Genomic DNA, 12,307 nt, shown 5'->3' with positions numbered 1-12,307 from the left:
CATAATTACTAATAAATACACGAAACACACTTAGTGGAATCGAAAACACTTCCCACTATTAACCTTGCAGTACTCGCGCCAACTTTTGTGACAGGAGCACTCGCGTGCTGTACAAAATACAACAGTATGCTATTTTCACCTTGAGGGCACTTCTTAAACCCTAATATTCTCCATAATATTCTTCAAGTAGGGTAGAGAACTACTTCGGCCTAATCGCTCATTTTGGGTCTATCGAGCAGAAAACTTCAAATAAATCCATGATTTCAGAGTTAACAAGATTATTGTGCGTTTGGTACGATACTTTAGTTAATAAGCTACGGAACGAAGTCAATGAGAACGCGTGATATGAAGGTTTGCACCCATTATTCCCAAAAAAAAAACAAAAGAAGCGCTCCGACCGAATCATGTTTTATCTTCATCCGATAGGCCGAAGTGAATTCATTGGCGTTTCAATGGCGTTTCAATGCGTTAGGCCGAGTTTAGAATCCGTAGGCCGAGTTTTGCGTCAAGAAGCAGTGTTAGACTTTTGACAATATCTCAACGATTGGTTTTTCTTTATCAAATCTTACGGTACATACGGAAAGGTACATAAATTTGGAAGCCATCAGTAATAATAACATTCCGTTTGTTGCTAAACTAAGTGTGGGTTGTGCTTAATAGGCCGGATATGGGGTAGTACCCTATTGATCTATTGAACATGAATATTAAATTTCATGGAACATGAGCGATTTCCAAAGTCAGTAGGTTTTTAATTATTTTTTTCGGCACGGGTGCTGAAAGGTTAAATTACGTTCAATAGAAAATCGATTATACTGCCTGCTTATCGAGAATTAGCCTGGTGTCATACCTGCTTATTTAAACGGAGCTGTAAATTATACATTTTCCGACAACCAACTATCAATAGACACGAACGAGAATTTCTAAACAATACTTATCAGATGCACTCATCCAGGAATGTAACGACTTCCTCGCAGCTGGTAATCATCGCCGTTCGTGTTAATGCCGTTTGTTTATTTAACAGTTGTTCTTCGTCAGAATTCATCCCATCAATGCCGAGAAAGTTAATACTTCGTGCCGTCGTCGATGAACACGCAAATCACCAATTGACCCAAAAAGGTCACAAGAGGTGTCGCGTATTCTGACGAGAGTAGCTCGTATTGAATTTGCAAGATCTGCTGCGAGGAAGGGTTGCAATTTGAATTCAGTTTCACCTGGTTTCTTTTTTCCATTTCACCGGAGAAGATCCTTTGAACCACCGGCAAGATTTGATAGCAGCACGACGACATTATCGCAGAATTCAATCTCACCGTGTTATATACCTCTGACCTATAGCGGTGGTGCTGTATAAAAAGGTGCGATTGCTCTGGAAGGGGGCCTATTCGGTGTGAATTCTGTTCGGAGTTCGGGCGCGCGAGTGTACATTGCATCAGTAAATGACCGGACTCCGGAGTATAGCTACTATACTAACCACACTACCCTTAACGAGAGCATTGAGACAGCATTGAGTAACTGCCACTGTGCGGTCGGCAGTGTGATACAACAGTTTGAACTAGTTTCCTCTCGAACCGCTCGAACCGCTGGCAAATATTATCTCGAAAATATCCAGTCTTTGAGCAACTACGGTGCCGGGTTGCGCAGTCCGCCAGCAGTTGATCTCCAATCTATCGACGACGAGGTTATTGGTGTGCGAGCAGTACGTGGACCGCGTTCAAATTTCAGTAAATTCGTTTAGCCAGTGTGACGGAATGATCCGGTGCTAGTTTTGGCAGTGACCAAGGAAACGACGAGATAAATCAATCAACGTCACCTCGCATCGTTCAGTGAAATCCGCTCCAGGTTTTGTCGACAAAATGAATAAGGTGCGAATAATAAGTTCGAATAGCAAATCGGATTAAATTCAATAAATTGGTCGATGGGATCATCTGTCAGTCAATCAGCGCCGGTAGTGGATTAGCAATTCAAAATGATACGATGTCTCTTTGATTGAGCATGAGCACCTCCATATAGCAGGGAGCTCAAGACCGTCGATCGTTTTCTGTGTAAATAACCAGCCATGGTTCAACAGAACTGCAATCGTGTGTCAGTGTACTGCGGGTGTGCCCTTGGACCTCTTACTAATTAGAATGCTTTTTTGCTGTACAAATGATGAGTTAGCCAAGTGTGAACGTGAACGTTTGGCAAGGTGATCGTTAAGTATTTTCGTTGAACTGTGCAACAGTGTGTCCGTGTGTGTGTGTGTGTGTGTGTGTACATTCGATAGTCACTGCTGCAGTAGTGCAAAGTGATCCGTTTCCGATCACAATTTTGCCGACGACTGAAAACTTTCGAGACTTTGATTGACTCCCAAAAAGAAGAAACGCCTTGTTAAGAGTTAAGACTGAATGATTTCGCTTCTGGACACTTCTTCAGCCTCCTAACTTTGTAAGTTTCTATTACAAGCGTTTTGTGTGCGCTAGATAATAAAATAAGATCAATGCTAGTTATATCATGTGCCCAGAACCACATTGGTCACATCCGGACACGTTCCCGGTACCGTCGGGGAAGTGGCCAGTTTCTGACTTGGACCAAAACCAGTCATGCGACACCTCAAATCTCATGAGAATTCTAAAACAAGTTCAATGGTAGGTATATCAAGTACCCACGACCACATTGATAACACCCGGACATGTTCCGGGTACCCCCGAGGAAGTGGCCAGTTTCTGACTTGGACCAAAACCAGTTGTAGTCACATCAAGTGCCCAGAACGTGTTCCGGTTGCTCCGGGGAAGTGGTCATTTTTTGACATGCATCGAAACCCATCATGCGACACCTCAAACCACATGACAATTCAATTGAATCAGGTGATCAGCAATTGGTCACATCCGGACATGTTCCGGGTACCCCCGGAAAATGGTCAGTTTCTAACTTTGACCAAAAGACATCAAGCGACACCTCAAATCACATGGGACTTCGAAAACAAATTCAATGGTAGTCATAACGAGTGTTTTTTCTCAAGGTGCTTCCTGGCCAAAATCTGTCAGATAGTGATGTCCGATTACTACTCGATTAATCGAGCTAGTCGATTATCTGTTAAAATAATCGATTAATTTTCAATCGATTATTCAATGATTCTCTGATTATCTGCTTATCGATTAATTGGCTACGATTATTGTACGACTTTTTAAATTTTCATTGGAAGAGTTGAATTAATTTTAGTGTACACGGTTAGAAAAAAGTACCCAAAACTAAGTTCTTTTCACTCATCTCGGCACTATAGTGCAGGAACCCAAAAGTAGGTAAAGCGGGTCAAAGTAATTTTCATTTACTTGTGTGCAGTTCGTATGGAATTTTCCACTGGCTTTTTAACCAAAAGTAAGTTAGTTGTACCCAACAGTAGGTAAATATGATTATACCATAGAGGTAACTCTAAGACCACTGGGTCCCGAAGAAAATCATTATTATTTTTGGCTCACTCAGTACCAGAACAACGGTCCCAAGCAGTCCCAAGCTATTTCACTCACCCCTGCATGTTCTGCATGAATCCACACACCCCTGATGTTATCTGTCAAACTTTCATAGCGAATCAAAACAAACATAGTGTAGTAATAGAATTTCAACTAGAATAGGGTACGTTAATCGTTTGCTTGGGACCAATAGACTACTAAAGTGGTGAGCCAATTTAAAATCGTTAGTTTCGTATTGATTGTTGATTATACTCAACGTTGGGTTCCCACACTTTACTACCCCTGTTGGGTGGTTTTGCTCCTTCGATTTTGACAACATTAGTAGGAGAAAAGGAGACAAACTAGTCAAAAGTAGGTAAAAGTGAACTGGCCGTTGGGTACTTTTTTCTTACCGTGTATATAGACCACCAAGCCAACAGAGCATCGATTGAACTATGTTCCATCCCAACTTGAAGTTCAGAACGTCTATTCTCTAAATCAGGTCAAACAATATCAAAGCTACTCAAATATGGACTAATAGGTCTGTGTCATAAAAAGGGAGAATAACAAAGCTGAGAAACCGTTTTTCTGGCCCTCATATCAACATGATACTATCAACCGGTGGAAACTAACGGGTTTAAATTGGCTCACACTACTTGACTAGCCTATTGGTCCCAAGCAAATTGATTAACGTACCCCATTCTAGTCAAAATTCTAGTACTACACTATGTTTGTTTTGATTTGCTATGAAAGTTTGACAGACAAAATGAGGGGTTCGTGGATTTTCCTATGTTTCGAGGGGTGCATCGATTAGCTTGGGACCGAAGGAAGTACTAGAGCTGAGCCAAAAAGTTGAGCACGTTTCTTCGGGACCTACTAGTCTTAGAGTTACCTCTATGGTAATATCACAAACGAAGTGACGGACGACTAACTGGCGAAGAAATCCATTAAAATAATGTGGTTCACTGTAATAGAATTTTCTTGGAAGCTTGTGCCATCATCCACCAGATGGGTTAGTTTTTTTGTTTTGATTTGAACAAAGTTGATTTTGTGTACAATGATTCTTTGACAGTGTGCAAAGAGTGTATCATTTTGTCATTTTTTTATGCATTTCAGTTTTGAGTAGAGTGAAAGAGATAGAACCAAAACATTCTAATACATTTGGTGAAAATGCTAGTACAATCCAGTAGTAGTGTTGTTGCCATGTGGTACAGTCCAGTAGTAGTGGTGTTGCCATGTGGTACACTGAAAAATTGAAATAGCAGGTTAGTCACCAAAGTTTTCGAGCCGCTCCGTCTGTCACTTCGTTTGTGGTAATATGGCGACCAACTTTTTCCTTCCCTGTGATTTATGATCGTTGTCTTCTTCAAAACTTCATCGTCTTGATCTAAAGAAATGAAAATCGCCACTCGATCAAGCCAAATTCAAAGGTAAATGTGATATCGCATTCCAAAAGCGTTGAACCAAATGAATAATAAAAAAAAATCTTTTTATTTTTGCAGTCATAAGACTCAATTATTTAGAAAAATAAAACAATGCATTCTTAAAATCATAATTCTACCGTATGCGTGATAATGTTTGCACCATTAAACAATGTCAAAATTAAAAAAATTCTCAAAAATTTCGTTTTCATGTTTTTTTTTATTTATTCAAAGGGGGGATGTTTTTCACAGTCTTAAACTATGTTAATCATCGATCGAGTTTCGACTTGCTGCAATTATGGCCTCCACACGCTTCCGGAATGCACGGCAGGTTCTAAAAATGTTGTCTGGATCCATTTCTCTCCAGGTACGGGTCAATGTTTGTCTTAGGCTTGCTGTAGTCGGGTGGCATTTAGAACAGGCCTTGGCCTTCATGACGCGCCATATTGAGTAATCCAGCGGATTAAGATCGGGGCTGGATGGCGGCCACATATCCATCGCCCAGAACGGAAAATGTTCCTGCAACCACTTCTGAGTGCGGTTCGAGGTATGGCACGGAGCATCTTGTTGAAATACAACATTTGGCTTCGGACCGTACTTGATCCACGGAAGAACATACTTACTTAAAATCCCGATGTAGACCTCCGTGTTAACCTTGTCGCCTTCTGGAATGAACACCGGGTCAATTTTTTTTTGCCATCTGAAGCCACCAATCCAAACACCATAACACTAGCACGATGCTTGGTCAGATACACGTTCTTGTGCTCGTCGGCCACGTCTTTTACCGGAAGAGAACTAATATACCGGTCGGTTCTGGAATTTGATACGGGATCGACGGTAAACATGCTCTCGTCGGTGAACAGGATTACCGGATTTTTTCGCTTAAGGAAGTTCAAGATTTTCTTGCATCGTTCGTCTCGTAGCTCCCGGATGCGGTTGGTAATCATGTGTTTTTTTTTTCGTGCCCTCGACTTCCCCCGCAATCTTCCTTTACGATCTTCCGTGCCGTAAAGTCACTGATCCCGTGTTCCTTTGCCATTTTCCTTATTGAACGCACTGGATTCACCCGAATCTTCCTTTTGATAGCAGCGATAACCCTCGGAGCCCGAGCTGACCTCGGACGACCAGTGGCCACCTTCGCGGATAGTTGTCCTTTCTTTTCTCGGTCTAAAACCCTTTTGACGGTCCACCGGGACACTCCCACGGCGATTAAAATGTCTTTTTGCGACATTTGCGCGTGGGACAAATCACGAATACGCTGCCACTTCGGCATGGTGCAACTGTCAAACTAAGTAAATCATTTTCTTTTATACACAGCCTACTACGGTATGAGCTATAGGTTACGAGCATGCAAAGAAAACCAAGTCATTGTATGCACAGCTGAAACGGGAACCTTATTTGTACGATGGTGCAAACATTATCACGCATACGGTAAACTACACAATTATTTAATTTTGGTTTGTAGTTAAATTCCAACAAACTTTTGGTCCGCTACATCACAACTGGCATAACTTGTGCATTAATTACATTAAAGACAAGGATGTTAGAATCCACAAATGACCGTTGTCATGGCTAGTTTGCCTTGTAAAACCAGGCCATTCGTGTCTTCTATCAATCTTGTCCTTAAGTACTTTTGCTTGTAATTTATCTCCTACGATCCGGTCCTGTGCATTGCGCGCCTCTCGCATTGTACACTAACGCAAACAACTGATTTATAAATATCCACAGGGATTATTCACTTCCACGAAGAGAGATACGCTTTCCGTTTTAACTTCTCCGCGCGTTTCAACTTGCCCCAGTGTACCTTACTCAGTTCCAACCCAACTTTTCATATTGCAGTGTTGAAATAACTCTAAAACCCCATCTCTTTTCTTCTTCTTCTTCTCCCCCTACAGCTCCTAAATTTCGCCACACCAACTCTGTTCCGTTCGGTAAGCAGCATTAAGAAGATGCCTTGCCCATTCCTAACTCGTCTGAGCACCAGCTACGTGCGCAACTACGCCCCGGCCCTGCTGAAGGCGTACGGTTCCCAATGCCCGGTGGTTGCCCGTACCATTTCGAGCCTGCAGAACCCGCCGGCCGTTGCCGATGCTGGTGGCAAAATGGTGGCCACCAAAAAGGAATCCGTTGCGACTCCCAAGCAACAACTGGAGATGAAAACCCCGAGCCGTAGCCTGAGCTCGCTGCAGCAACCGAAGGCCAAGGAGGAGGCAAAGAAGTGTCCCTTCTTGACCTCGGCTGCTCCGCATGTTAAGGAACTCGGTGCGGAGAGCGTGGATGTTCCCGCCAATCGTCCGTTCCAGTATGAGGAATTCTTCCATGAGCAAATCATGCGCAAGAAGAAGGACCACTCGTACCGTGTGTTCAAGAAGGTGAACCGCTTGGCCGAAGCCGGCCAGTTCCCGCGTGCAATGGAGTATTCCTGGGGTGAGCGCCCGATTACGGTGTGGTGCTCGAACGACTACCTGGGAATGTCCTGCCATCCAGAGGTCAAGAATGCGGTGGCCAATGCGCTGGAGACCTACGGAGCCGGTGCCGGTGGAACCAGGAACATTTCCGGAAATTCGCTAAATCACGAAAATCTCGAGAACCGCCTGGCACAGCTTCATCAAAAGGAGGGAGCTCTGCTGTTCACTTCGTGCTACGTTGCCAATGATTCTACGTTGTTTACGCTGGCCAAGGCCCTGCCCGGTTGTCATATCTTCTCAGATGCTGGAAACCATGCTTCGATGATTCAAGGAATTAGGAACAGCGGTGTGCCGAAGCACATCTTCCGTCACAATGACCCTGCCCACCTGCGGGAACTGCTGTCGAAGGTCGACAGATCGTTGCCCAAAATTGTTGCATTTGAAACTGTCCATTCGATGACGGGAGCCATTTGTCCATTGGAGGAACTTTGCGATGTCGCTCACGAGTTTGGTGCTCTGACCTTCGTGGACGAAGTGCATGCCGTGGGTCTATATGGCGATCACGGCGCAGGAGTGGGCGAACGGGAAGGGTTACTCCATAAGATGGACATCATCTCCGGAACACTGGGCAAGGCATTTGGTAACGTAGGAGGCTACATTGCCAGTACTTCTCTCCTGGTAGACATGGTGCGTTCGTATGCTGCCGGATTCATCTTTACCACTTCGCTGCCCCCGACGGTACTGTGCGGTGCACTGAAAGCGATCGACATCCTGGCTTCGGACGAAGGGCGTGAACTGCGTGCTCGTCACCAGGAAAACGTTCGCTACCTTCGCGGTTTGCTGCGAAAAGAGGGCTTCCCGGTGGAACATACCCCAAGTCATATCATTCCAGTAAAGATTGGCAATCCAGCCCAATGCACCGAGGTATCGGATTTGATGATCAAACGTTTTGGACACTATGTGCAAGCCATTAACTACCCAACGGTAGCACGTGGCGAGGAGAAACTCCGTCTGGCTCCGACACCACACCACACCAAGGAAATGATGGATGTCATGATTCGTGACATGAAGCTGGTCTGGCAAGATCTCGGAATGCCTCTGAATGGCTCAACGTGCACTGCGGTGAGTTCTCAAGTTAGCATTTTTCAAAGATTCTTTAAATAATCATTTTATTCCACATCTATCAACAGGAATGTACATTCTGCCGCAAACCGTTGCTGTTCGATCGCTTCGAGTCTCGCACCAAGGCGAGCTGTGCTGCTGAACTCAATTGTCAGATTCCAAACTGCCCGCAGATTGCTGCTATTGCAAACTAAGCCCTCAAAACCATGCAACGCGCAATAATGCTACACAAGGAGGAGACGCGAAACCGCGCGCTACTCCTCCTTCCGGGTGCTGGGTCTCTATCAGCTTCTTTTACGCTACTAAATATTCCATGACGGAAACAAATTGGTGAATGGTGTACAACGTTCAATGTTCAACAGTGCAGCAGCATATCGCAGCCACATCCAAAATGTCCCTGTAGAGTTAGAAAGTCAGAATCGAAAGACACAAAATCTCCTAACTTAGAGTTTGATCAAAAACAAATTTGCCCTACTCAAGTTTAATTTATTTTCAAATGAGGTGGATGCAATTATTGCCTTAATTCTGGATTCATTGTGATATCGTGATGATCGCGCACTTTTCGTATGCATATTTGTTATCTGTTGTTAGTTCGAATTAGAAAAGAAATCGTTAAGTTTACCTGAAATAAATTATCTGAAACCGAAATTCCTTGCGTTCATGACGCTGTTTTTTTAATAAATGTGTGCATTATCAATCTATACAAATGTGTATGTCGATATGTTGTTGACAATAAACTATTAGAAATACAAAAATAAATCTGTGTTGCAAGTCAATCAAAGTCTCTTGTTTCATTCACCCTGGGCAGGGATGGGTCGCTCTTTTGGGACTTGTTCATTACTTTTTTTAATATAGACCCGCTTATGTTAAATCCAATTGAATTTTCTGTTAACCCCTCGTAAAATAGATAGCTTAATGTTATAAATCTCCCTATCAAAATGCTAGATTTCCGCTTTGTGTTTTCACTGAAGGTACACTTGAAAGCGCTCTCGAGTGCACATTCACAGAGAGTGGCTCTACGGTGCGGAAATTTTGCATTTTGATAGGGAGATTAATAGCCAGCGCTGCCAGATATACCGATTTATCGGTATTTATACCGATTTCCAAGCTCGATGCCGATATACCGATTTTGGAAATTTCATACCGAATTAAACCGATTTTTTTAATCACAATTTAAAACCTTACAAGATTTACAACCGCTCCCTTTGAATGATCTTTTCCAAACATCGTCGTCCATTCTAGCTTCCTAGTTTACCATAACAGGAGATGTAGGGAAATTGTTTCGACAAGCTTTGGGTCATCAGAACGAGCAAACTCTACTGTAACAGTAATTGACGCAACACGCAATATGCTTCCCCCGGAGGTTTTTACCGGCATCTATTGGAAGATTTTCCCGAGCTTCTTCTGGTTTCCACTGGAAATATCACCGACAAACCGACATGAATGACCATAACAAAAACAATAAATTTTCTGACCAAAGCACACTACTGACATCTGGCTCCGTGTTCACGGGAAATATTTAGCTAAGCCATGAACCCGCATGCATAAGTTATAAATTGGTTCGTGTCTGATCTAATCTGGACAAAACAGTTCGGATCACTGCACATTTAAATCGGTCGTTTACGATTTTTGGGCATAAGTCAGAATTAAGTGTCACGTCGATTTATCGGTGCCTTTAATACCGATAAGCTTGAAAACAATCTGACAACGCTGGTTGTTCATTCATCATCTTGTCAGCCCAATTTTTTCCCCAATTTTGAGTAGCCCTACTTGTGACGGATATGAGTAGATCGTTTTCAAATTTGGATTGCTTCGATAGCTTGGGTCAACCTCTCTAATAATTTAAAGGTTTTCATTACTGCGCCACAGAACTCGCAGGATTCGGGTAATTTGAAGGAATTTTTGGAAACCTGACATTTGTGGACACTGGATAGCTGTGATATCAAATGGGAAACTCTTTGTTTCAAAATGAATTTTCTATTTTTCCAGTAGGTAACACATTTTAAATTAAGCAAATCAAATTTCCAAAACCGTACTTTGCATCATTACTGGAATGAACTATTTGTGCGTTGTTCACTCGCTGGACCATAATCGGCCTCTCAACTTATTCAGCAACATTAATGGTAATGGTCTTACCCTTGGGATCATCGAAACGATCCATTGTGCGGATATCCATCATCCAGGTGATGCCATAGGCACCGATGAAGATAAAGATGAACACCAGGAACAGTCCGGTAAGAATTCCTGGAGTGGTGAAACCAATACAATCCCACGAATCACCGAATCTGTTGAACTCGGTGACATCCTCCGATGCCCAGAAGGGTTGAATCTGAACCTGCTCGAGCACAATCTCTTTCTTCATGTCGAGGGTGTAGTACCGTAGGCTGTAGCAGCGATAGGAGAAGTGCTGGTTCAGATGGACACGGTGGCGCAGGTAGTATGGTGTGTTGTCATATGTTACACCTGTGATTTCCCAAGATCCGGAAGTAGCCTCGAACATAATAGTAAGTGAGGCACTAGGCCCTTTGATGTCGATCTGCAGGGTAGATTCGCTGCTGTTGGCATCATTCTTTGTGACGGTTTCAAGCGACACCTCAACCAATGCATCAACAGCACCTGCCTTGAAGCTTTCGTACGCCATCAGGAAGTTGTTGTCAATCTTCAGGATCTTGACAGGGACCTGTTCATCATCCTGTTTAGCCTGACGAGTGTGACGGATAAGGGTTGAATAGCGGAAGGAAGGAGTCTTGCCAGTGTAGATGGCTAGGATATTGGGAAACTCGGCGTGGAGCCGATTATATAAGCTATCGATGAGCGCATCATGTGACGCAAAATCATCACCGCTGAGATTAACAATAACAACAGCACCACCCTTCGGAACAATTCGCTCGCTGAGAGAGCCATCGGCCGAAAGCTGCACGCTCTGGATATCACCTGATTCCCGTTCGAATGCTGTCAGAGGCTCCTCCACATTCGGAAGATAGGACTTACGTTCCACCTTAGCAAGATTGCGGAAACAGGTCTGGGTCTTCAGTTTGCATTGGCTGAAGTCTTCAGTGGAAAGCTGTGTAATAGACAATACGTATAAAACGACAAAATTATTCATCCGGATAATGTCCAGAATACTTACGCGTTCCTCTGCAAATACCAATGTGAAGGTCTTGTCGTCCGCTTGCGATTCAACCAGGGCAGAGAATTCAGAAGCCGAATACTGAGTAAGGGCTGGAACATACGTAACACTGAAAGTAGCACAGATGAATAGAGCCTTGAGCAAACTAATTAATTAATTTAGCTTTATTTAGGAGGCTTTCAGCCTTAGGCTGGTTCGCCTCCGACTTGAGCAAACTAGCATCACATGACCTCCCTCTTATATTGCCTTTTTCGTCACCATTCAATTATGCCCAATTACGCTCAATTTAAACAATCCGCCCCCACAAACGAATGCGGCCAACTCAACCAATACTTACGATGGCTTGCCCCAGACGAAGACGGGAACTGCCGAAGCTCGGATGCTAGAGACCAGCATAGCCAGTCCCAGCAGAATCAGGGCAGACTTCATGTTTGCACTTGCTGACTGCCTTCTTTGCGGAATTGTTCAACTCTTACTGCTTGCTGGATGATTCGGATTGCTACTGTTCCACAAGTGGTCACAACGTACGAATCAGATGGTTCCAGGCCGCTGGAATTATAATTTTCTTCTTCACTGCTGATCCCGTGACTCAACCAGGTCGACATTCACCTAACGTATGACAATGGTTACAGGTCCAACAATGTGGTCTCTTTCGTTCTACCGCGCGCTGTCTTAAGGCAACAAAGAGTTTGATGTCGCACTCAGAGCTACATAAGAACAGTGCAAGAATGAAAGAGACGACAAATTCACATTGCTGGAACCTGTTATCCATCACGGCGAATGAGAACGACCCAAATTTGGAAC

At 43.6% G+C, this 12,307-nt stretch overlaps 2 protein-coding genes across 5 annotated transcripts in view; one reads left to right on the top strand and one right to left on the bottom strand.

The window, feature by feature from the left end:
- Window positions 1-9,070, top strand: part of Alas (5-aminolevulinate synthase) — a 37,300-nt gene extending 28,230 nt beyond the window's left edge. For 3 of the 4 annotated variants that reach the window (XM_065236583.1, XM_065236584.1, XM_065236585.1), the window contains exons 2-3: window positions 6,739-8,373; window positions 8,442-9,070. In XM_065236583.1, the coding sequence (XP_065092655.1) occupies window positions 6,793-8,373; window positions 8,442-8,567 (1,707 nt within the window). In that variant the 5' untranslated portion in view covers window positions 6,739-6,792 and the 3' untranslated portion in view covers window positions 8,568-9,070. Of the gene's footprint in view, window positions 1-1,752; window positions 1,860-6,738; window positions 8,374-8,441 lie in introns of those variants that run through there. The other variant, XM_065236582.1, reaches the window with a different exon arrangement.
- A 1,405-nt stretch (window positions 9,071-10,475) lies between these two features.
- VhaAC45 (Vacuolar H[+] ATPase AC45 accessory subunit) lies at window positions 10,476-12,056 on the bottom strand. Its single transcript, XM_065236545.1, has 3 exons — window positions 11,841-12,056; window positions 11,504-11,612; window positions 10,476-11,437 (listed from the first exon to the last, which is right to left on the bottom strand). The coding sequence occupies exons 1-3, from the start codon at window positions 11,930-11,932 to the stop codon at window positions 10,478-10,480; spliced, it is 1,161 nt and encodes a 386-aa protein (XP_065092617.1). The 5' UTR covers window positions 11,933-12,056; the 3' UTR covers window positions 10,476-10,477.
- Window positions 12,057-12,307: the final 251 nt, after the last annotated feature.

Source organism: Ochlerotatus camptorhynchus, unplaced genomic scaffold, assembly GCF_037179485.1.
Source record: "Ochlerotatus camptorhynchus isolate MF236.1 unplaced genomic scaffold, CSIRO-AGI_Acam_v1.1 ptg000556l, whole genome shotgun sequence".
NCBI classification, from domain to species: domain Eukaryota; kingdom Metazoa; phylum Arthropoda; class Insecta; order Diptera; family Culicidae; genus Ochlerotatus; species Ochlerotatus camptorhynchus.
This window is presented reverse-complemented; position numbering and strand designations above follow the sequence as displayed.

What these genes read in the sequence shown, in the direction of transcription:
- VhaAC45 (XM_065236545.1), bottom strand. Translation starts at nt 11,932, where the DNA reads ATGAAGTCTGCCCTGATTCTGCTGGGACTGGCTATGCTGGTCTCTAGC. An exon ending in TTCGTCTGGGGCAAGCCATC is followed by an intron (nt 11,613 to 11,840) that starts GTAAGTATTGGT and finishes TGCTACTTTCAG; the next exon opens with TGTTACGTATGTTCCAGCCC. An exon ending in TGGTATTTGCAGAGGAACGC is followed by an intron (nt 11,438 to 11,503) that starts GTAAGTATTCTG and finishes TCTATTACACAG; the next exon opens with CTTTCCACTGAAGACTTCAG.